The sequence below is a fragment of the Psammomys obesus genome, unplaced genomic scaffold (assembly GCF_907164565.1).
Source record: "Psammomys obesus unplaced genomic scaffold, mPsaObe1.curated_primary_1811, whole genome shotgun sequence".
Taxonomy (NCBI): Eukaryota; Metazoa; Chordata; class Mammalia; order Rodentia; family Muridae; genus Psammomys; species Psammomys obesus.
This window is the reverse complement of record NW_026596039.1, coordinates 4124192-4149175: the sequence shown is the minus strand read 5'-3', so window position 1 is coordinate 4149175 and position 24984 is coordinate 4124192. Positions and strand designations below refer to the sequence as shown.

Genomic DNA, 24984 nt, shown 5'->3' with positions numbered 1-24984 from the left:
TTTATTCCTCTGCCTGAGGAATGGATAGTGCAGCCTGACTCCACCCCCCCCCACCACTCTGAATAATAAGAAGCAAATCTTTGTACCTCTGTGTATCCTTAGGGCATGCTGGGGGACCGAGAGAAGGCCAGAGTGGGTGGTGATGCTTGGTAAAGACTTTGAGCTATGTCAAGGTGTGGGTGGTGATGATTGCTGGGAGCCTGCGGTAGCTAATAGTCCCCAGTGGAGCCTGTGACCTAGAGTCGCTCTGGCTGGGGACAGCGAGGTTTATGTGGTGCTGTGGCTCTGCAGATGCTGCTCACAATGCTTTGAAGTATCGCTTTGGCCAGAGACCCAGTCCCTAGCCTGCCTGCTTTATGACTCATTCTAGCTACATATTTTGGTAGCGGGAAGGCTCACAGCGAGCTGAAAGGAAATAAGTACTTCTTACAAGTAGGAGCGCCTAGGTATTGGATCTGCACTTGAGAAGTCTAGTGTTCTACATGGGGTCATAGAAATGCTTTAAAAAAAATGAAGTGAAATTTACGTAGCAGCCCTTGAAAAGGCAGTGGCATTTGATACATCTATGTCCTGTGTATCCACTATCTCTGTCCAGGTGCATAACATTCTCATTAGTCCCAAAGAAAAATCACAGGTCCTCCCTCCTCTCCTCTTCCTCATCCTACTGGCAGCCACCCGACTGCTTTCTGTCCCTGTGGATTTACCTGCTCAGGATATTTTATATAAATTGAGTCAAGCGGTATGTGACCTTTTGTGTCTGGCACCTTGTTTTTAAGGTTTATCTGTATTAAAGCAATGAGTTAGCATGACATAAAATCTTCATTAACAACCACGACAAATCCCCAAAAGACAGCTGTCTCCCCAACTCCCCTCAAAGACTGTTGATTTCTCTTCAACCCACTAAAACAGTGTTTTCTTGGCCTCTCACTAACTGAAAGCAACAGAATGGACCACAGTCATCATCTCCCAAATGAGCTAGAGACTTTTATGGGGTTTTTCATATGCTCATTCATGGGTCACCGTCCAAGGGCTTCTGAATAAGTATCTATAGGATGTGACCTTACAGGTCTTCTGATTTGGGGGAGTGGACCTCTAGGTCTCTATTTTTCAGCCAGGTGAGCTCTGGGGTACTGATCCTGGGCTAGGTGGCCTCTGAGGGTTCTCTTAACCCTTTGCCTGTGAGCCTAGCAGAGGTCTGACAGGCTGCTGGATTTAGTTTGTCATAGATGCACTTTTACTCGAGATCCCTGTGGCAGGCAATCATATCCCTCCCCCTCCCCCGGTCCCTTTTGGAGCAGAGGTACTCCACCCCTCCCTGCCACCTTTATGGCCCCAATTAATTGTGTCTCATTTATCAGGCTCCAGCTATGCCCTGTGAGCCAGAGAAAAGAGAAAGAAGGTTGTTTATACCCGGGGGTTATGGTTATGACTGACTACTCGTCAAGGTTATGTTCCTGGAAAAGTCACACTCTCACCTTCTCCCACACCCTGGCAGGCAGCGTCCCTTCCTAGATCAGTGTGTGGAACTGGGAGAGGCTGGTGGAACCAATCTGCAAGCAGCCTGCAGCTGCTATACAGAGGCCTTCGGTGATAAGGAGAGCTAGCTGTGGAGGATGAAACAAACTAGACACCGCCACTAAGGGGATCCAGTCGCTGGAATCTGTCGGCTCTTGATGTTGGGGGCTGTCCTGAAGGCTGTTGGCTTCCTGGTCACAGTCCATGGAGGATGGCACACCAGTCCTTTGGAGACTGCTTCCTGCCTTTTCCTGTAGTATGGCTGCAGGGAAGAGAAATATAGGCTGCATGTCTTGACCTTAATAAAATTTATAGCTTGCTGCCCTGCCTCTCCTGGCTCCCTTGTCTGTCCTTGGGGTGCATTGATTCCTGCTACTGATTTGGGCCTTGTGCTTTTGGGGGATGGGCACCTGGGCTGCCTTGAAGATTAGTGGTGACTCATGAGGGAGTTATTCTCATGACTGGATAGGCTTGACGTTTCTGCCAAGGCAAGGAGCGGAACTGTTTGTGTGAATGCCTGGTGACCCTTGGATAAGCCATTGCTTGCCAGGAGCTTTCTCTTTCCCTCTGCTGGGCTGCCCTTTTCCACTCTGCTCTTAGGAATAAAGGGGGCATCAGTAGGACAGGCTTAAGAAAAAAAGAAAGAAAGAAAGGTGTTCTACCAAGCTTGCCTCCCAGAGACTTTCTTTATAAGAGCACCCTGGAATATTTTGATGCCTCTCTTTTGTGCCCATTTCATCCCTCATCCCTTAGGATCAGTTAACAAAACGTACATCCTCTGTTACAAAGACCTCAGCAAGTGTTGTCAGACCTCTTCTCCACTCTGATCTCTAACACTTTGTAGCCTGTTCAAAGTGTTCTCTGATTGTTAACCTGCCGGAGGGAGGGCTCGCCCGGGTCTTTCAGGATGGCCAGGTTGAATGTGGGAGGGTCTTTTCATCTTATACCCCATGTGAACTGAGGTGATTCTCCTAGGTGCTAACCCTTTCTCTGAGTTTCATCTACATAGTTCTCTGTTTGCTCCCCTCTTCCTCCTAGAATGCACATGGCTTTGTAGGGGAGAGAATTTTAGCCTGAGTACCAGAGGTGTCTGTGATGGAGGGCTTCTGATCTATTACTATGTTCAGTTTCTTGGAAGAGAGGAGAAGGGAAGAGGACTTTACAGAAAAGTTTGAGCTGCTATGGTGGTGGTAGGGAATCCCTTCGCTGCTTCTTGTGTTAAATAATTTATTTCTAGTTTTTGATTTGCACATTTCTGTTGATGCTTGCCTGGACTTATCTTCTGGGAGTGAGAAGTGGAGTTTTGGAATAACAGAGTTTTCTACAAAATATCAAGGGTCTTTTTATTTGAAGCAATCTCACTCCAGATAGTTGTTTTTTTTTTTTTTTTTTTTTTTTTTTTTTTTTTTTTTTTTTTTTTTTAACGTTTGGCTCTTGGATCAAATTAGATGCAGGTGTTCAAAACCCAAAGCCGGGCCGTTACAAATTAGCTCCTTGGTGGAGCTGGCTGCCAAGTCTGTGGCCCAGGTGTTTTTTTCTTCTCCCCTGTGGCATCTGAGAGCACCCCCAAGGACTGGGTGGGGAACATTCGGGTGGAGCAGGAAGGGCAAGAAAGAGGGAGGAGCTGTGGAGGGGGAGGGCTTCCTGCTGGAGCTGCACAGTGAGAAATGTAGCCTTCGCTCATCTTGAACTTTTCATTAGTTTAAGAGCTGGTGTTGGGGCAGGTCTGGTGAGCTCACCAGGCAGGTGCTTGGTCCCTTAAACTTGACCTCCTAGCCTGTGAGTTTGAGGTGACTCAGGAGGCTGGCAGACTAGGCTTGTTGCAGACACTACTCAGCAGGAACCATGGGACTATCGCTGGGTTTGGGGAGGCTTTGTCCTGCTTCTCAGTGATGCTTGTGGGGTCCCACAGGCTGAGTTATCATGTAGAGCTCAAGTGTTCTGAAAAGCCACTCTTGGAACTGCTGTCTGTCACCACACGGTGAACTAAGATTCGAGGACACATGCATTCACGGCAGTGTGGCCATAGGCAGAAAAGCCAACAGAGAAAAACAAAGCCACACAGCCAGCTTTCCAGAAGGCAAAAGTGACCTACGAGAATGGCTCTTTACTCCGAGTTTATATCCTTCTCCAGTTTTAACAAACAAACCCTGAAAGCTTAGTCATGTCAGTAGACATCTCGATTCTGATGAGTTCAAAGTGAGTGCTCCTGATCAGGGGCAGGCCTACCCTTCAAGAACCGGGGCTATTTCTCTCCTGTTACCCTGGGATCCTGAGTTGCCACCTGTGGGTGGGGAAAGGAAACGAGACTCTGTGTGGTCCAGGGTACGGTGGTCTTAAGCATCATCTTCCAGAGCTTTAGAAGGGACTCTGTCTCAGGGAGACACGGTGTTTCTCAGTCTGGGCAAGCCTGTGCAGTCTTGAGGAAGTAGACTGAGAGAGTAGCTAGTCAAGCCGGGACATGGTGAGTTAGCTATATCCCCACCAGGCAAAATAGAAATGGCTCACCCAGTCATTGGTTGGCTTATTTATTCTGTTTTTATTTCGATGCTTGCCGCCTTTTGGCTTATGGATTTAAAAAAAAAACATTTTCCTCCTCCTCCTCCTCCTCCTCCTCCTCCTCCTCCTCCTCCTCCTCCTTGGGGAGAGGGGCTCAGGGTTTCTCTGTGTAGCCCTGGCTGTTCTTGCCTTGTTTTGTAGACCATGTTGGCCTCGAACTCACAGAGATTTGCCTGCCTCTGCCTCCCCAAGTGCTGGGGTTAAAGGCATGTGCCACCATGCCAGAACTAAGCAATACTTTAAAATTATTTTTAATTGGCACACACTGGTCTATGTTCCTGGGATACAGTGTGATGATGTTTCAATGTGTGTGCAATGGTCAGATAATTGGCATATCCAGATTCCAGAAAGTCCTTTCTTTGTGTTGAGAATATTTAAAATCATCTCCATTTTGAACACAAATAACAGTTGTGGTCAATCATAATTATCCTACTGTGCTATAGGACACTGGTTATTCCTTCTGATGGGTAAGATGGCTCAATGGTGCTTGTGGCCAAGAGAGATTTCCTGGAACCTGCATGGTGAAGGAAGAGGCATGACTCCAGAAAGTTGTCCTGTTTTCTGATCTCCATATATGCTCTGTGTCACACACTCGAGAGCACACACGCGCATATATACACACTAAATATAAATGTAAAAACTGGTTATTCCTTCTATCCATTGCCCATCCCCAATTAGCTAGACCCCCTCCATCTCAGTCTTCACAGCCAATGGTAAATTTGTTTTTTGACTGAACAGGAAGTTTGAGTGTTTGGTTTACAGTTTTACAAGTGCATATCACACATACAGAATAAAGATCAGAGTAGCTGGGGACTGATGTCACCAAGGATGAAATTAAGCTTATGCAGTGATATCCCAGGAAGGTTTCCTTCAGTCTGGCTACATCTACAGTGTCACTGGCTGTAGGAGGAGTCGGAGTTTCTTCTTGGGGAAGGTGCTAATGGGAGAGTTTCCAGAGCAGTGAGAAAGGCTGCCCAGACCCCCTGTTTCACATCTCCGAGTCCGAGTGGCCTGAGCAGGACCAGGAGTCTCAATTTGGAATGTGTGGCTGTCACTCACCATGGGTCCTTGATCTCCTTTTGGTCTCTTTCAGGTCAGTCTGAATGACTCCCACAATCAGATGGTGGTGCACTGGGCTGGAGAGAAAAGCAACGTGATTGTGGCATTAGCCCGAGATAGCCTGGCATTGGCAAGGCCCAAGAGCAGTGATGTAAGTATCTTTGGCTCTGGGCCTTCCTGGGTGCTGTTGACATGCCCCTTCTGTTCCTCCAGGTTGTCATGTCAGAAAAATAAGTGGGTAATTGGGGAGTAGACATCAAGTAGATGTGTGCACTGTGGGGTGGCTTTTGTGAAGTCACAGGTGGTCTGCCTTTATAGCTCCACAAAGTGCTAAAGAACATTCCAGGGCAGAGCAGCTTGGAGCTGGTCCAGATTGAGTTAAACTGTTTTTTGTTTTTTTTTTTTTTCTATATGCCAACAAGGCTGATGAGCTGTTGACAGATTCATTTTCTTTCTTCTTTACTTATCATATATTATCCTTTATTGGCATGTACACTATGCTCAATATATTACCTGTCTATCTATCTATCTATCTATCTATCTATCTATCTATCTATCTATCTATCTACTTTTGTACCTATCAATCATCTGTCTATATATCTAATATCTCTACTGATATCTACCATCTATCTATCTATCTATCTATCTATCTATCTATCTATCTTCTATCTATGTATCTAGGCATGTATTTATGCATGCACTTATATATCTATCAATCAAACATTCTGTCTGACTATAACAATATCTCTATTGATATTGATCATCTATCATTTATCTGTTTTTGTTGTTGTTGTTGTTACAGCGTCTCACTCTAGCATACTCCATAGCATCTATGGCTTCCTCTTGCTAGCCTTGAACTCACAGCAGTCCTGCAGCTTCTGCCTTTCCAGTGCTGGGATTATGAGCACGAGCCACCATGTCCGACTGACACAAATTCTCTTAACTCTTAATTTGTTGATGATGTTTTGGTTATATGCTTTCAAGAGATGAAAACAAAGGTTACAAACCTGTTACAAGCCTGTTCAAGACTCCTAGACCCAAGATTGGAGGGAAGCTGCATATATATATATATTAGATATATTATCCCTTTATTTGTATGTATACACATACATACATACAAATACATACAGGGCCTGCCTATCTATCTATCTATCTATCTATCTATCTATCTATCTATCTATCTATCTATCTTTTTTTAAATTTATATACAGGGTCTCACTATATAGCCCAGGTTAGTCTGGAGCTTCCCATGTAGATAAGGCTGGCCTTGAACCTACAGAGACCCACCTGCCCCTGCTTTCCAGTGCTGGTGTTAAAGGTGCACACCATCATGCCTGGCACTTCCAAGTTCTTCATAACCCAAAAGAGTGCCTCTTCTGTTTGTTTGTTGTTTTTTGTCTGTGGCTTTGGATAGCAGGCTATTTCTGCACATTCTAAAGAGACACAGGCTCAAGAAACATCCTTCTGTCTCTTAATTTTAGTGTGATGACTGGTGCTTGGAGATGGACAGTTAGTCACTAGGAAGCAGAGCTGAGGTGAACAGGTACAGTACTACTGCAGTGAAAGGTTACTGGTCCAGTTCAGATATCCTGACTTTTCAGCAGAAGGTTATGGGTCTTTTGTTTTATTCTGTGGTGCTAAGGATGGAACCCAGGGCCTAGCACTTGCTAAGCAACCTCTCTACCATTGAGCTTTTACCCCCAGGCCAGTGGTCTTTGTGTGTAAAACTGCTAAGTCTTACTGGTTGGCAGCTAAAGCATAGTTCTTAAAAGTACCATGTAGGCCAAGTTAAAGTCTAGGGTCAGAGCCGGTCCTTGGCTCCCAAGTCTCCAGTCCAGACTTCTTACTGTGCGCAAAGCAATGGTCCCTGCCTTCAGGTGGGTGTCTACCTTCTCCACAAGGGTGATCCCTGTGGCTAGAACATGCTATAGACCTTTCCTCGCCCTGCACTCTGGCGAGAGGTTCCCTAGACTCTTGCTTTAAAGGTGCGCTTGTGACTCGTGATGTATCCTTGGTGTCTGAGAAGCCCCTGTCTATGCACCTGCTGTCTCCATTGTATATATTCAGAGGGGGTCCAGGGATGCTTTCTAGGGAAGCTGATTAGGGCAGCCACAGTCAGGGCGGCTTGAAGAAGGGCTGGCCATCAGCTGCAGAGCTCTGCCTAGGGAGCGTTCTGAGCCATGGAGCGTGGGTTAATGCAGATAATGGCTGGTCTGCGTGTTTTGATTTTGAGCAAGGCTGGACTTGTTTGGGGCAACAACTTACGCCAACTTAAATAAATATGTTCAAGGTTTGCAAGCAGTAGCTGTGGTCACACATGGGTGGCTGTGTTTGAATGCCTGCTGGCTTCGGGATGCTCAGTAGTCACCTGTGTGCATATTTAGTCTGGTGCTTGTTAATAGCAGTCTCTTTCGGGCACAGAAGCCAGCTCTATGCTATTCTATGTTAAGAAATCTTCAAGGTATTTATGTATGAAAAATAGTGCATTTTCCAGAAAATATTTGTCTTTGCAAAACAGGTAAACATATTTAAATGTTGTTTTATATCTTTGTTGGACACGCAAAGGGGCTTAGGGCACAAATGAATTCACAACGGGTCACTCAACATGTCAGTAGGAGATTGAGGGGAGCATAATAAAAATGAAGGCCCAGTTACGGATTTGACTTAGAATCATCAGAAGGACCCATTTTTCTGTGCCAGTATTGAAACTTCACATGTCAGGACTTCTCAGTCTTTAATGAACCAGGAGTATTGACCACCCAGCTATCACCAGCCTATCCTACTCCGCTCTCACTTTGTGGAAACGTTTATGTGTTTTGAAGAGCTTATTGGCCATTTGAAGTCTTTATTTTGGAATGGCATATGAGAGAAGATTAAATGGAAAGGAAACTTAATGTCCAGAGTTAATAAATAGAGATTGCAGTGTTTTCCCCTGTCCGTGCACAAACCACATTAAAGAATTGGCAGCCGAAACTGAGATGTTCAGATGCGAAAAGTTAGTGCAAAAATAAACTGTGACTCAGAGGCAGAGTCGGTGGTGCTGGCGAGGGAACAGTCCAAATGTTCCTTAAAGAGGACTGGAATCATGGTTCAGAAAGGCCCTATCTGGGAAGGAGGGAAGGAGTTTGCATACAAGTAAGGACCTGTATGACTGGCTTACATCATGAGTATTCTGAATGTAAACAAGGGTGGGCCCGGACACTGGGATCCCAGATGGCTTGCAAAAGGCAAACCAAACCAAACCACCTGTCATCAGTGATTATCTGCTGAGGACTGTCTCCTGCAAAGGTGATCTATTCCTGTAATGAGCTGATGAACTGTCACATAGAATGTGGTTTATCTCCAATCTTCTTGGTTCCTTATTTTTGCTTTCTGATGGTACATTTTAGAAAGTGCTCATGTGCCACCTATTATGGTGGCACACGTCTGAGATACTAGGCTTAGGCAGGAGGATTGTGAGTTCAAGCCTAACCTGGGTTACAGAGTGAGCTCTTGTCTCAAAAAACAAATTACAGCCCCCCCCCTCCAAAAATAAAAATAAAAACAAGAAAACCAAAACAAAACCCAAAACCAGAACACTAACCAAATAATCAACCAACTACCATCAGGCACAGGGAAGTGCCAAAAATGCTACCTGGAGACAATATCTACCAGAGGATCAGATTCAACCAAAATGCCATGCATAATACAATTCGTTTTTCTTGTCCCTAGAGCAGTGTGATATTATGATCGGTATTCTCCAGGATCAACTAGGTGGCAAAACTCCTGTGCTTGGGCTAGAATCCTGGCTCTGTCATTTGTAAATAATCTGACTTCGAGCCAAGTAATTTATATTATCTTAGCCTTTTTTTTTAATGGTTCCTATAACAAAATACTTGAGACAAATCTGCTTATAAGGAGGAAAGTGTATTTTGACTCGGAGCTTTAGAGGTTCTAGTTCATGGTTGTTGACCCTGCTGTGTTCAGTTCTCTGGGTGAGCTGTGTGTATACCTCAGTGGTATAGTGCAGTGGTTAGCGAAACAATGACCTGGTTGTGCAAGCTTCTGAGTTTGATTCTCAGAACCACAAAACCAAACAATACCCTTGTTCCCAGACTTCGGTAGCTGTGCTGGTTGCTTTCTCTGGGAACTCGACTCAAGCCAGAGTTCTCTGAGAAAAGGCTCCCATCGGGTTGGCCTGCAGACTAGCCTATGGGGGCGTTTTCTCGATTAACAATTGATGTGGGAGGGTCCAGAACATGGTGGTGCCACCGTGGGGCTGGGGGAGGGGGGTGTCTTAGGTGGTATGAAAGGCAGGCCCGGCGAGCCACGGGGAGGAAGCCAGTAAGAAGCATTCCTCTATGACCACTGCCTCAGTTCTTGCCTTTAGGTTCTTGCTTTGAATCCCTGCTTTGGCTCCTCTGGATGGTGAGCTGTGACCCGTAAGCCAAATAGACCCATTCTTTCCTACGGTGCTTTTGGTCAGTGTTTTCATCACAGCAACAGGAGGCAGATGAGAGTGGTACCAAAGTATGGTATGTAGGTCACCCACATGAGTGTTTCTGGGAGCTGCTTAGAAGTGCAGAGTATCAGGTTAACACCCCAGATTTCCTCCCTCTCCTCTCCATTTCCTTTGCTTTTTTGGGGGGGACATGCTTTCGAATTGCAGTCCAGGCTGGCCTGGGACTTAGTCTGTGGCCCAGGTTACCCTTGAACTCCTTCCTTTTTCTTGTCCTAGTCCCCACAGTTGTGGGATGATAGCTGTGAGCTGCCAGGCTTAGACTTCACTATGGAACTGCATTTGGCCAGTGTCTTGCCTGGGCAGTTAACTCCACTAAGATGGTAGCAGCGCTCTAGAAGGCTTGGGACAGTGCCAGGGGAGGGGATGTCTTCTGACATTTCAGTCTTTGCTCCTCCTACCCTCCATTATTATTATTATATAATTTTGAACTACATGGAACTTCAAAGGACCATCTTTGTGAGTAAGGAAATGATTTAATTGGGACCTTGGGGTAGTTTAGTCACCTTCCCACAATAGATTTTTTTTCCTTTTTTGAAAGAAAGAGTGTCATATTGAGGTCAGAGAGGACTAATTAGTGGAGAAACCCGTGTCTGGAAGAAAACACACTGTACGGGCAGCAGACAGCCAGCACAGGCTGTCTGCTCAGGTTCACCTGACGGTAGCAGTGGGCAGTGAGTCAGCAGCATCATGCTGCTGTGAGCAACAGACAGCCCCAAATAGAATCTTTACTTGGGGTACAGAGACTACAAAGCCACCATCCCACTTACCACTACCCCAATCCTCAGAAGCCTTTTGTGCTGTCAGTGTGGAGGGCTAACTGTGTCCCTGCCCAGAGCACGCATGGTCTGTGTCTGCCAAAGAGAAGGTAAGAAGTTACAAGGGCAGGATAAAAATAGCTTGACAGAGTTGTTCAACCCGGACAAGGCAAGGCAGGTTGATGAGTGATCTGTGATAGGCTTCAGGCATCGGGTGGGCCCTTGTCAACTTCCTCTTAACCTCTATTAAGTGTAAGACTCGTGAGACCGTCGGGCTTGTTTGCAGGTGTCATGAGGAAGGAAGACATTTTACTGCTGCGTGCACCATGGCGGCCCTGTGGTTGAGAATCTCAGGAAGTCTGAGCAATCTGCCTGTCTAGATCTTTTTTCCTTCTGGCTAGACTTCCTGACATTGAGCATGGCGAAAGGGACTTGTCTCCATGAGGGTAACGGGCAGAGTAAAAAAACAAGCAGGCTTAGAACCTCAAGAGCCTGTCAAGGCTTACATCCAGGGTGACCGTGGGCTAGGCACTTGCTGCTGTGAAGCTTAGCTTTTATTATCTCAAAAGGAAACAGTCACAGGGGATCCTCTGCTGCTGTGAGCTCCACACTCATGACTACCGACTGAACTGAAACTGTGAGGGCAGAAGGTTGTGTCCATTCTGAATGTAAACGGACTTTTGTTTTCTCCCTTGTCATTGTTGAAACAATGCAGTACAAACAAGGGTTCTCTCCCACCCTTCATCACATGTTTAGAGATGGTTTAAAGTATATGGAACAATCCATGTAGCTTCTATGCTGTTTTATCTCAGAGACTTGAGTGTCCATGGGGACTCTGGAACCAATCCACTGCAGATACTGAGAACCATCATCTCCATGACCCACCAATTAATTCAGTTCACTCTCCTTGTTCATCCATTTTGGCACATTCATTTACTCCCTCTTTGGTTTGTAATCATATTTGTTCATTACATGTCTTTGTAGACCAACCAGCATATAGTAGGTGCCCCAAAGCTACAAAGAGGAAGAGGACAAATGTGTAGGAGGAAATAGTACATTCTGAAAGAGCCTGCTCTGATGTAAGCACAGGATCCCATTTGCGACTCTCACAATGGATTATTACATCCAGGATATTGGGGTTGAAAGGGGCCCTGCTTAGTTTCCTTGTTTAAGAAGTCATCAGTTTGCACTGTACAACTTTTGAACCTTTCTGGGAAGCCCATGCTCATTCTTGTCAAGCAGAACACATGAAACTTCCACTTGGTCTTTTACAGATAACTCGGTTATCTGTGAACTATCAACCTGCTGGCTGGCTGCAGCCGCCTCTGTGGCAGCACCTTCCTGTGAATAAGCTCCTTCTGAGATGACCCAGTTAAGAGGCAGACACACCCTGCCGCCTTTCACCTTGACATATATCAAACGGTAATGGGCCCCTCCTTCTCAGTGTCCTTTGTACAGCCTCCTGTCCTTTACAGATTTTTTTATGGCCTCATTAACAAGCAAGCATTCACACATTCATAGGCCCAGCCTTGTCTGATGACCATGTCTTTTATGTCTGTGTGTGTCTGGTGCCCAGCGCTGGACTTGGCTCCTGTTAAACCCTCAAGGCTTATTTGTAGTTGAATCAAATGGGTGGGGATGACAGTACAGTTTTTGAGTTGAGTCCAGCCAGTCTCTCCTTGGAAACTGCCTGCTCTTTTTCTTCCAGGATCTCCTCAATTATTTTCCTATACGTAATTGAAAAATAACAGTGTGATATTCATCTATCGGGTTTGTTTTTCATTCCTTGATTATATTAATATTTCATATCTCACAGACAGTAAAGTCGAGGTTAAAAACACCCCACAACTTCCATTTTACTCTTAATGAACTGGAATAACAGTGGCTTTGAGGTGAGTAGCTTGAAGACAGGCAGCCTGGATCAGGATCCATCTCCCCTTGGTTTCTTTTATTTTTTTTTTCAGATTTATTTTATTATTTTATTTAGGTGTGTGCCCATGCATGCTCAGATACTTGTGGAGGCCAGAAGAGGGAGTCAAATCCCTGGTCCTGGAGTTGTAAGTGGTTGGTTGAGAGCATTCCGATGTGGGTGCTGGGAACTGAACTCCATTCCTTTGGATGAACAGCAAGTGCTCTTGACCATGTGCTATCTCTTGAGCCCCCTGCCCTGTTGACTTCCTATGTTGTTACCTAGGCAAGTACCTAATCTCATAAGCCCCATGGTCTTCTCTGTGAAATGACTTTTCACTTGCACTCTGCAGGTGATCCGAGCTCATTCTTGTGATGGGCTCAGCGTCATCTCTGTGTATAGTGCATAGACGACAGTCATTTTTATGTTACATCGCTGTGGTTACTGTATTATTAAAAGCCCGGAGGCAGTGGAAAAGCAAGTCTGTTGATAGGGTCCAGGATCTTGCTGCTGGGCTACTGCTGTTGCTGTGGTGTACCATGCTGTAGAGTCTCAGAAAAGTAGTGCAGGAGGGGGTTCTGATACGGATTGTGCACTGTGTACGTGCTCGTGCTAGGAGTTGAACTAGGGACTCCTGTATACTAGACAAATGCTGTACCACCGGCATCCCCCTCCCAGCCTGCCGGCATTTTAACCTCTGGTTCATCACTCCGCACCTTATCCTTTTCATCTCACTGGAGGCCTTTGATGGGTTTCTGTCTTCAGGTATGGAATGCAATCTTCTTGGCTGAGGGATGAAGAATTCGATTATCCTGATTACCTTTTGGGGGACATTTCAACAGATGCAAAAACTGATTTTCAGTCCTTTTCCTCTCAGAGTGCATTCTGTCTGCTCCTGGACTGGAGGGCGTCAGCCAGCAGCTGGAGGAGGTTGTTCTATTGATGGTGTTTGCCAACTGCTCCCGGGGCCTCTGACGAGAGAGGACTGTGTGTTCCAGGAACAGGGGTGGCGGCAGGGTTCTCATGCTATGGCCCGGCCTGTCCTAACTGTGTGGACAGTCACAGAAGTCCCCTGCTTTTCCTTTGTAGGCCATGTGATGCTAATCAAAAGTGCATGATATCAGGGACTCCCCCAGGGGGACCATGCTTTTTCAGGATGAGGAGCAAGAAGCTAGGCTATGGAGGATTAGTTAGAGGCTGTTCTGTTCAGCATCTCACTGACACTTCTTTTTTCTGCCCTTCTCTGTGTTCCAGGTGTATGTGTCTTATGACTATGGAAAATCATTCAGTAAGATTTCAGAGAAGCTGAACTTTGGTGTGGGGAACAGCACTGAAGCTGTGATCTCCCAGTTCTACCACAGCCCTGCCGACAACAAGAGGGTAAGGAGGCTTCAGGGCACTGCACTCTGGGAAGGTGGCAGAACTGAAGGAGGGTGGTGCATGGAACCCTTTGCCATCTTTGCAGCACACATGGGTCACCAGCTAAATCTTTTCTGTCTAATCTGCGAGTTGGTGACAGAATACAGTTCTCAAGGTGAATCTTTGCATAGTGAGAACGGGTACTTGTTCAGGCAGGATTTCTGGACAAACAAGGGCAGGTCCAGCCACAGAAAATCTGCCAACCAATAAATCGCCTGACTCACTGGTGGCTGGAGCGTTTCCTAGGTACACAGTGCTAATCCTGGGCCTCCAAGAGTGGCTGCTGAACTATTGCTTTTGTTGGCATTATCAACACATGTCTACCTTTGTGTGTGTGTGTGTGTGTGTGTGTGTGTGTGTGTGCGCAAATTTTCTTTCCCTCTTCTCAGAACCTATGTGCATATAGAAAAGAAACTCCAAGAAGCAGGTATGGCTGTGCCCATACCTCATACCCATGCTAACCCCAGTTGGCATGCCTAGCTGCCTTGCTTCTTTAGTCAGTACCCCCAGGCAGTTGCATTTGGAGGAAGCATTGACCTTACCCCTCGGCCACTGGCAAATGGAGCTGGCAGAGCGTGAAGGGAACCCAACAGCCTGCTAGGCTTTCCTGCCATTTGGTAGCTCTTTGCTCTGGGAGTTATATTAGACTCTGTGTTTCCAGGAGTGGGAACTTCATGGCTTCTTCTAGGGAATGTCTCTGGGTGGAAAGCCCCCTGCACAGGAAAAGCTTCCAGAGGTGAGGGGAGCTGCTGTGGTCTGCTCATCCAGAAAGGACCTGCTGGGCCAAGGCCACAGTGTTCTTCTAAGCCCTTGGTGTTTTTGTTTGTTTGTTTGTTTTAGGTTGCCTTGGGTCTCCTAGCAGAGGCTGCGTTAAAAAGGTTTAGCAACTCATTTGGTTTGCCCTGACCAATCAGAACAAACCTTTTCTAGAGGAAGCTGGGTCTGGGAGGGTCCTTTTAGTTGCTAGATTTGTGGAGAATGTGTCCTGTCCACTCTCCACCCTCCCAACTCCTCTCCCCTCTCCCACAGGGGCCTGCCCGCTTGTGCTTTAGGAGGAAGCACTTGGGATGGTTCCTGGCAGTGGCTGTTTACCAACTGGTACCTACCACTAAAAAAAGAAAAAAAAAAAAAGACTGGCATAATCGTTACTGGTACCTGCTGGGTAAATAATCATCCCTGATCATCCCTGCCCGATGACCTCAGAGTAAAAGGGCAATTAACTGAGCACTTCCCAAGGGGAAAGCAAGGAGAAACAGGAAGAACTGGCCCTGGTCTACACTTCATCACTGGCTTTAGGGGTGTGGTCTTCACCACACACCTCCTGCCCCTACCTTATGAGTCAGGCTAGTCTTGAGGGCTTCTAGAGGTGGGAGAGTGGCCACCTCATTATGGGATTGCAAGAGGGGAGATGTTCCATCCAGGATTTGGCATGCTAAGGGGCTGGCTGCTTCTTCTCGATAGTTCTCTGCATTCTCTGCTCCTCACGAAGCAAATGATGCGTATACTGTTTGTGTTACCTGGGTGTGCTTACCTGGTTATTATTGATACCACTAGGTCTCTGCCCTGTCACAAAGCTGACTCTGCTGAAGTCTTGGCCTTGAAGCCTTCTTCCCCACCCTGCACTCTCCCCTTTTCTGGTGTCAGCATGCTCCCTCTAGCTTAGCACCCTCTAGCTTAGGAAGGCAAGCTGTGCCTTCCTACCTGTTTCTGATTATGGACAGCAGTGGAGACCACAAGGCTGAAGACAGGAAGGATGCTTTGAGCTCCTGCGAACATGTTTAGAGCAAGCAGGGATCTGAACTTTCAGTGCATTGGTCTGTGGAAGGTGTAGAACATCTGCCATGTTGGGGCAAGAAGGAAGTAGGGATACCTGAATGATCACACTAAAGAGACTTAGGCATGGAGAGGCGGGTGTGCTGTGTTTATAGCTCAAGTGCATGGTTTGCAGCATAGGGCTCTCATGGTGATCTGTTCATGCATGCTCTGGACTCGGCAGGGATGTGGACTGGGGAAACAAAGCAGCTGCTCTTCTAGAGAACATAGTGACAGTTGGAGGTGAGGCCTATAACTATGAGGAAGGAGGAAGGGAGGGAGTAGGCCTTTTCTGCAGCATGTCTACTTCCTCAGACAAATCTGTCAACCTCCCCAGATATCTCCGGAAGGTAGTGATGACATTGACCATGCTGGTGGTGCTTGTTACTTTTACCTTTGTCCCCCGGAAGGCAAATATTGCCCCACCGCACTTACCACTTCCTGAGGAAATCCACACAAGGCTGGGTGACTTGCTGTCAAGAGTGCAGTGCTGGTCCCAGACTCGTCAGCCATGTAAAGATGCCCAGTGGGGCTGTCTGTGTCTCAAGCTGATGTCGGCAGCTGCTACGGGAGGTCAGGATGGCAAGAAGGGGCAGCATGGATATGCCGTGGAACAGGAAAAAGGGTTTGAAGAGGCAGCCTGCCCCGTCTGTGGCTTTGCCTTGTGATTGAGACACAAGCATATACTTCATTCTTCTTGGTCCTGCATGCTGCTCCCTGGTCTGATGTGTAGTTATGGCCATCTGGAAGCTCCACTAGCCTCGGAGGCACCCACAGTCATGCAGGCAGTGTCTTTCTGTGTCTAGGTTCTTTGACAAGGGCCACCGAAGTGCGGCTGCGCTTTGGAGTCTAACCTTAGCAGGAGTGCAAATGAATCCTGTCCATTTTCCTAGGGAAACAGTAAACAGTTTGTTTCTCTTCTTTCCCTGCTTAGCTTCTCTGTGCTTCCAACTCATCAGCATATCTGTGTTCCTTCGCTAAAGCTGGAGAAAGTCCATTGTGTAGACAAATTCTGTAACTTACTGTCCTAGTTAGGATTTGCATGGCTGTGATGAAACACCATGACCAAAGCAACGTGGGGAGGAAAGGGTTAATTTTACTCACAGGTCCATACAACAATTCATCATCAAAAGCAGTGAGAGTAGCAAGTAAGGGAGCAGGAACCTCGAGGAACCTGGAGGCAGGAGCTGATGCAGAGGCCATGGAGAGTGCTGCCTTACTGGCTTGCTTCCCAAGGCTTGCTCAGCCTGGGCTGGTACCCAGGACCACCAGCCCAGGGTTAGCACTACCCACAATGGGCTGGGCCCTCTCCTATCAATCACAAATTTTTTAAAAAAATGCCCTACAGGCTTGCCAATAGCCTTTTCTTATAGAGGCATTTTTCTCAATTGAGGTTCCCTCCTCTCTGATGAATCTAGCTTGTGACAAGTTGACATAAAACTATCCAGTACACTTCCTTTACCTTCCCAGGAGCACCTCTGGGATGTTAAGTGATTACAAACAGGCTGCTGAAGTTAGAGTAGACAGAGATGCTTCTGAATCTCAATTTAGAAAGCAGCTAGTCAGTCAGGTCTGTTGGCCAATCCATGTGGTTGGCCACCACGGGCCTCAACAGCCAGGCATTTAAAGACTTAAGAGCAAGGTAGTAATTCTGTTCTTTCCTACCATGTGTGGGACATGTGACATAGCATCTTGGTGGAAGAGATGCTGTGGGTGATGAGTGAAGCCTGATTTTAAGTGGGACAAGGGGATTTATTTGAGGTGATAGGGCCATTTTTGGGGTGCGGAGGATTAGGAGTGGGGTTTAGGGTGGACCCCTGGTGTCAATAGGGGGAGCCTATATGCAGGAGGAAGGCATGGGTGGAGAGACTCCAAGAAGCTGGCTTATGGCCTCTGTGCAGGATGGCTGCTCTCCATTGCCACCCTGACTGCAATTTGTGGGTGGAGGAGATTGACTTTCACCTTGAGGACTCTGATAATCTCAGAGAATCTTTGATTCAGGGAGTAGCAGGCAGGAAACAGTTTGGGAAACATGGCTATTTCCAGTATGTGTGATGTATCAGAGGAGAAAGAACAGAGAAAAGTCTGGAAAATGAAACAGTGTTAGTCCCTGGTGATAGGGTTAGAGGGAGGAACCATGACACCAAGCTTATTGTGTGGCTGTTGAGGACCTGAACTCAGTTCCTCATGCTTGCACAGCAAGTACTTTGTCGACTGAGTCATCTCCCCAGTCAGTCCCCAGATGCTGTGTCTTAATGGTCTCATCACTTAACATTGATTCACACAGGGTTAAACTTCTAATTTCTAAACCTGTATGGGACAAACCACAGTCAAACTGTAGTAAGCATTCAGTATTCATTCTTAGAGGAAGGGTTTTAGGCTGTAAAGGACATAAGACTAAGCATCCAAGGGGGGAGGGGAGGTAGAGACGAGGAATCTGCAAAGAATTGCCAGAATCCAGAATTGCCATGGGAGGAGGATGGGGGCTTCAGAAGGGTGTCTCGGAAGGTGAAGGAAGGCGAGCTTCTGGAAACACTGAGGAACATTTGAGGAGAGGAGGCACATATGCGAGTTAAATCACGCAGTGGAGTGCTTTGAGATCAGGCAATGCTGCCTCTGGTTCAGAGAGCACCAGGGATTGATGGACTGTTAAGAATTGGGTTCTGCACCAGCTGGATAGGATGCTCCTGCGTCATCTTGGGCATTTGACTGCCATGAGCTTCAGTGTCCTCGTTATTAAAAAGGAGTATGATAGGATGGCCCAAAACACTGAGTCATTGTGAATGAGGAACAGCTAAACAAGATCAGCCTGGGAAACTTCGAGTTCCCTGCTTATCATGTAGCAAGTGTTCATAAAAAACAACCAAAGTAAACCCCCCCCCCAAAAAAAAAAGCCATTAGCTTTTCATAATCAGCGGCCAGTTGTATGCTGTTTTAGATTCACAACTGTGATACTGTAGGAAGGCATGAAACAGATTTCTGTAGCAGTCCTTTCTAATTGAAGCACTACATTCTCAAGGAGTCGAAATGGTTTGAGAGCTGGAAGGCAGCCTGTTTCTAGGGAAGACATCCATGGCGAAAATTACGATGCTCTTGTTAGGACCATAATTGTTTTTATTGCATCGAGTTTGCTTAGAGTAGTTCCTACTTTCAAAATATTTACTACCTTTTCCTTAGGTTTAATTAGGCCTCTACAGAGTGTGAGATTTACATTAGCTGCTTGAGAGGAAGTACAAGAGGAAGAATACAGGAGGGACATGCATGGGAGAACGAAGGAGGGACAACAGAAAGCCAGGTGGCAACCAGGGCGGGACAGCTTCTTGTGTACAGGCTGATGAGGGACTTCGAAGCTGGAAGCTCATCTGTCACATAGGGAAACGTCCTTGGACTGAATCCCTTGAGTTGGCTGCCTTCTAGAATGCCAAGAATTGGTTGTGGGTGGTGCTGGGTGCCCGTAGCTCTAGCTCTGATTCATTGTCTGGTCCTCTGGGCCACTCTTGTTCTGGGATCATGGCTGCCACTATCCCGCCTCATCTGAGCTGTGTAGGCTTGTTCCCCAATTTTTTTCATAGGCCTCTGAGCCTGTCATCAAACCTATATAATAGTCCCTAACCGCTTACTTTGTGTGATATACATATATACACATATATGTATATATATATATATATACATATACATAATATATACATATACATATATATATTAGGCCTCTGCAGAGTGTGAGATATGTTTATGTATGTATATATATATATGTATATATATATATATGTGTGTGTTGATACAACATATAACATATGTGACATATATATATATATATATGTTGACACAACCTAGAGTTGTCTGGGAGGAGGGAACCTAAACCTCCATCACACTGGCCTGTAGTCAAGTCTTTGGGGCATTTTCTTGGTTAATAGGTTGATATGGGAGGGTCCAGCCCACTATGAGTGGTGCCACATCTAGGCAGGGGGTCCTGGATTAGAAAGCAAATTGAGTCAGGCAGGGTGGTGTACGCCTGTAATCCCAGCACTTGGGGAGCCAGAGGCAGGTGGATCTCTGTGAATTCAGGGCCAGCCTGGTCTACAAAATGTAGCCAAGACTACACAGAGAAACCCTGTCTTGAACTCCCCCCCAAAGGGGGGAGCAAAATGAACAAGCCATGGAGAGCAAGGCAGATAACACCTTTTTTCTATGGTTCTTGCCTGTGCTTTTTGAATTTCTACGCTGACTTTCCTCAGTGATGAGCTATGTTTGGGGCATGTAAGCCAAATAAATCCTTTCCTCCCTAAGATGGTTTTGGTCCATGTTTTATCACAGTAGCAGAAAGCACAGTAATCCACCCGCCCTTCAATGACCACCTCTTATATGGAGTAACCTCTGATGCCTCGGACTGATCAGTTTCTCAGTGGTCTGCCTGCGTCACTGCTCATTTACCCTTCATGTGTGGCTAGCTGTGGGTATACCTACCTCTCAGGCTAGGCTGCTGCTGCCTAGGAAAGGGTTCTGGACTGTTCCTGCAGCATGCCCCTAGCATATGGCCGATGGTGTCTGCTGATCTCACATGCTAAACTGTGCTACCTTCATCTGGTCCTTAAGTCTTGAGGTGGTAGCCACTGTCATCCCAATAGACCTTGTTTAGAGTCCCTGACCTATTAAGAAGTGAAATAAGGCATGACCCTGCTTCCCACTTTCAGCTGTGTCTCCAGAGCACAGTGGGTAGCACAGTTGGTTCCTGACATCGAGGAGGAACAGCTTATCTTAGATGTAGAGATTTTAATGGTTTCTCTGGAAGGCATGACCTGTGGGGGCTTAACAGATGCTTGGAGTGATGGCAACCCCGTCTGGGTTCAGCCAATCTGAAGGGCAGGGTATCTCTGTCCTTGCTGCCAGGAGCTACCTTCCGACTGACTGAATGCTGCCAGATAGCAAGAAAGGCCAAGTCGATTGGAAGGAATAGAAAACAGGAGAAAGGTTTGCCAGCCTCGTGACCTGGTTAAACAAGCCCCCTTTGTAGTCTTACCCGGCCTGTCTCTACACTCCTTTATTTGCATGTGTCGCATGAGGGTCAGAGGGCAATCTTTGTTATTGGTCCTCAAGTACTGCCCACATTTTTTTTTTCAAGATGGTCCTAGTGTGTGCAAAGCAGGAATCTTCCAACTGAGCTATCTCCCCGTCCTGCACCCCTGTCTTAACTGAGCCTGGTTTGATGCATCCAGTATCTTCTGGTTGCTAAGAGATGTAGAAAAAGAAGATGAAACCCTGTTAGTGCTCTGGCCCCTGACACAGGGGCACTTACACACGGTTTAGGGATCTGTCCGTGGCTCTGGCCAGATGCTTCTCTGAGATTGTCTGTTCTCTCTTGCAGTACATCTTTGTAGATGCTTATGCCCAATACCTCTGGATCACATTTGACTTCTGCAGCACTATCCATGGCTTCTCCATCCCATTCCGAGCAGCGGACCTCCTCCTCCATCTCAAGGCTTCCAACCTCCTCTTGGGCTTTGACAGGTCCCACCCCAACAAGCAGGTAAGAGCTTCTGGAGCACAGACATAAGTAAGTGTGTGTGTGTGTGTGTGTGTGTGTGTGTGTGTGTGTGTGGTGTGGTGTGTTTCTTTTGGAATTTTCTGCTCTGCTTGGGTGGATCGTGTGTCCTTCTTGTGACCTCACCTCCTCCTTCTTCCTCTTCGTCCCTCAGGCTTAGCCTTTGTAGCTACTATTTCACTTACCACAGCTAAGGGAAAGAATACTCCTCCTGGCACCCTCTCTCCATGTCCCTGCCAGCACTCAGCACCCAGCACTTGGCAGGTCCTGTGTCTTCAACACTAGGCCTTTCTTGGTGCACACACATCTTTGCGGGCCTGTGGGGGTAAGTTGAGGCCCTGAAATTTGATTATCGAGAGTCAGTATGAGAAGTCTGGAGCCTGTGCTCTTCTGTGGCTTCCTGGCACATTTCTGTCTGACTTCTCTATTCTATGCTGCATTATTTTGTCTGGCTTTTGACAAACTGGGATTGAGCCCAGGCCGTCCTGCCTGCTAGCCACTCCTCTTCGTCTTGGTCCCACCTTCAGCATACTGCATTTGTACTTGCTTGAAGTTATTGTAAATTTTAATAGTCTTCCTTTTTGTTTGTGTACACCCGGGAATTATAAAGTGAATGATGTGTATTTCCCGTTTTGAATCAAGTTTGAAGGGAAGTAACAGGTGGTGGTGAGGGAGGCTGGGTAGCATTTTCTGTCTCAAGGGTCAACTGAGTCAAGTTGTGAGTACTACTTAGAGCATAAACCTGTGACTTCCTCTGCAGGTCCTGGGTAAGTTCTGGCTGGGGAGACGTGAATGCTTTTGCTCAAAAGAGCCTTGGAACAATTCTTTGGCCTGTGTTTGTTTAACCAAAACACAGATCTGTTTACCATTGCAAGCCTTAGAGAGTAACCCAAGCTTAAGGGCAGGGTCAGCTTACCAGTAGAGGTGGACTCTTGTTAGTTTGGGTCTCAGGCTTCCTCATCTTTTCTGCTGGGGAACCGGAGAAGCCTCTGGTGTCTACAGGTTTGTGCGGAATTGGTAACAATGAGCTGGTTAATTACTAACCGGCCAAGTTCATGTGTTTGGTTGATCCTTGTACTCTGGGCTCAGCCAGTGGCCTTAGCAGTCAGCTGAAATGACCAAGGCATATTTACGTTTTTGAAGCTGGGTATCGGACCCAGGGCTTCTTACATGGCAGATGAGTATTCTGCCACTGCCATGCCATTCCCGTGGTCTACAGAATGTATTTTGATTCTCCTTTTAGTGCATTTTTATTTTTTAGGATATTCTACCATTTTAACTTTGTATGTGTGTTCACAGTTAATGGATATTGGTTTCATTTACCTTGTGCAGTATCACCATCACCCAGCTCCAGAACTCTCTCTCCGTCTTGTAGAGCTGAAACCCTGTGCATGTTAAACCTAGACTCCCTTTGTCTTCACCCCCCAGCCCCTGCTAGCAACCACTGTACTTTCAGTCTCAGTTCTTGGCTCCCCTGGGTTCCTCATGTAAGTGGAATCACATGATTTGTCTTTTTGAGTCTGGCTTATTTCATTAAGCACAGTTTTTCCAGTGTCCCAGATTCCGGTGTGTGCCAGGATCCCCTTCCTTTTGCCAGGAGGATCATACACTGTTGTGTGGATGTTCTGCATATTCTTCATCCCTCTGTGGATAATGGCATTGTTTCTCCATTTTTTGCTTTGGTTTTGGCAGTGTTAGAGAAGGAACCCTGGGTTTTGCACACACTAGGCAAATTCCCTGTTCTGACATCTCAGTCGAAGTGAGACAACCCGCAAATGGAAGACAAGTCGCCCTCAGTTTTCCTTCCAGCTGCTCTGGGGAACAGACCTGTCCTCCCTTCTCTTCCTGTTTGCTGTGGTGTGCCTGAGTGCCTGTCCTCTCTGTGCACCGTGTGGGGAGGCAGGGTTTCAGCTGGTACCAGGGGCTGATGTCATATGGTGGTGGCACACGCATCTCTTCTTATGTCATGGCTGCTTCTTGTCATTTTGGTCTCTGCAGCTATGGAAGTCGGATGATTTTGGCCAGACCTGGATCATGATTCAGGAACATGTGAAGTCCTTCTCTTGGTAAGTTGTGCCAGGTGGCAAATCCTGGCATAGGAAGAAAGCCTCCCGTCTTCTAGCTCCTTCAGCTTGGATTAGTTAATCGGTATGACCAAAATACCTGACAGGAGCAGGGAGATTATTTTAGTTCCCAGTGTCAGACAGCAATAGTTTCTCATGGAGAAAGATGGCCTACCAGCTGATGGCAGTTGGAGAGGCTGCGTGGGGCTGTTCACATCACAGCAGACCAGGAGAAAAAGTGAGGAAGGAACTAGGAGCAGGGTATGAAAGGCCTGCCCCTCTTCACCTATTTCTGCCAGACAGGCCCTACCTCCAGTAAGCTTCCAGCTGGAAACAAGTGCTCAGAACATGCAGACTTGAACTGTAACAATGGACAGTGGATGAATAATTTGAAATGTGAGACACTTGGCTGAAGAAACATGCTGTTCTGATCTGAGTAGTAGAACCAGTTGGGAATGAGAAAGGGGGTGTTTTTCAGTTGATTAGAGGACTTGGGGGCACCCTGAGGCTCTTGCATTTCTTGCATATCATTCAGGGAATGATATCATGAGTGGGGTTTTCCTTGATATAAAAATCCAGACTTTGTTATATCCATTACATATTTTTATTTGTTTGTTGTTTTGTTCTTTTGCAATGCTGGCTAAAGCAAATCTGTGGATACAGTTATGGAGGAAAATAGAGTTTAGGAAGTCAGAAAAGACATTTTGTGTACATGCTATGCATCTTGGAAGAAGCAGGAAAATACCAGAGAGCACTGGCTGCCCTTCATCCAGGCTGCACATGGCAGGTGGGAAGCAGGAAATAGCGTGCTGTAGATAGTTGTAGACAGGACTTCATATCCAGAGCTGGATGGCCAGAAGCAGCTGGGTATTACTCTGGTACTTGGATGGGGAATCCTGAATTTTTATGTTTGGGCAGTGTATTGACAGAAGTGTGTGAGAAGAAATTGTGTAAGAACCTACAGTATTGAGGGCCAGTGATATGACTCAGGAGGTAAAGGTGCTTGCCTCCAAGCCTGTGGATCTGAGTTCAATTCCCAGAAGCCTCGGGTGGAAGAAGAAAACCAACTCCCGTAAGTTATCCCGTGAGCTCCATACAAAGATTGCACTATGGTTTGCACATGAATATGCACACACACTCACATACTTACACACACACACACACACACACACACACACACTCACTCACTCACTCACACACAGAGATGAGAGAGAGAGAGAAGCAAATTAAAGAATCTACAGTGTTTGAGGAAGGAATTTGGCCCAAACTCTGAGAGCATTAGGGAGCCATTGTAGGTTTTGAGGAGAAACAGTCAGACTGTCCATCAAGGACACCTGTGTCTAACTAAGTACTACTGCTTGTCACCTTGTCCTGTGACTTCAGTGGAACATCAGATCATGAACATAGGTGTTTGCATGTGTGCAGAGAGTGGGGACAGATTCTTGGGGACTGACTGGGTTGTAGGGTCAGCGGATTTGTCTTATTAATTGGTTATTCTGTTCCCATGAGTAACAGAGAGATACTCCACAGTGATGTCCCCTGAATTGAGTCTTGGTTGTTCTATTTGCAGGGGTCCTTGTCACTTCTCATCCAGTGTCTAGGATCAGTTTAAAGACATTGTGATTTGGTGTGGTGGAGCACGCCTTTGATCCCAGTGCTCAGGAGGCAGAGGAAGGCAGATCTCTGTGTGTTTGAGGCCAGCTTGCCTGGTCTATGTAGCCAGTTCCAGGACAGCCAGGGCTACAAAGTAAGACTTTTTTCTCAAACAAACACAAGGAAGGAAGGAAGGAAGGAAGGAAGGAAGGAAGGAAGGAAGGAAGGAAGGAAGGAAGGAAGGAAGGAAGGAAGGAAGG

The 24984-nt window shown here is 46.6% G+C and overlaps 1 protein-coding gene and 1 long non-coding RNA gene across 4 annotated transcripts in view; one reads left to right on the top strand and one right to left on the bottom strand.

Annotated features, from left to right (window-relative positions):
* LOC129687448 (uncharacterized) lies at window positions 1–22060 on the bottom strand. Of its 2 annotated transcripts, XR_008721794.1 has the most exons (4): window positions 21985–22060; window positions 15965–16418; window positions 5134–5210; window positions 1–1777 (listed from the first exon to the last, which is right to left on the bottom strand). It is a non-coding gene; the product is annotated as an uncharacterized LOC129687448 (long non-coding RNA). The 2 variants fall into 2 exon arrangements; XR_008721793.1 differs by lacking the exon at window positions 15965–16418 and having other exon boundaries at window positions 21985–22056.
* The window catches only part of Sorl1 (sortilin related receptor 1), a 166560-nt gene that overhangs the window by 11717 nt on the left and 129859 nt on the right, over window positions 1–24984 (top strand). For both annotated transcript variants that reach the window (XM_055621821.1, XM_055621819.1), the window contains exons 2-5: window positions 5168–5284; window positions 13553–13678; window positions 20892–21053; window positions 23067–23134. In XM_055621821.1, the coding sequence (XP_055477796.1) occupies window positions 5168–5284; window positions 13553–13678; window positions 20892–21053; window positions 23067–23134 (473 nt within the window). The remainder of the gene's footprint in view (window positions 1–5167; window positions 5285–13552; window positions 13679–20891; window positions 21054–23066; window positions 23135–24984) is intronic.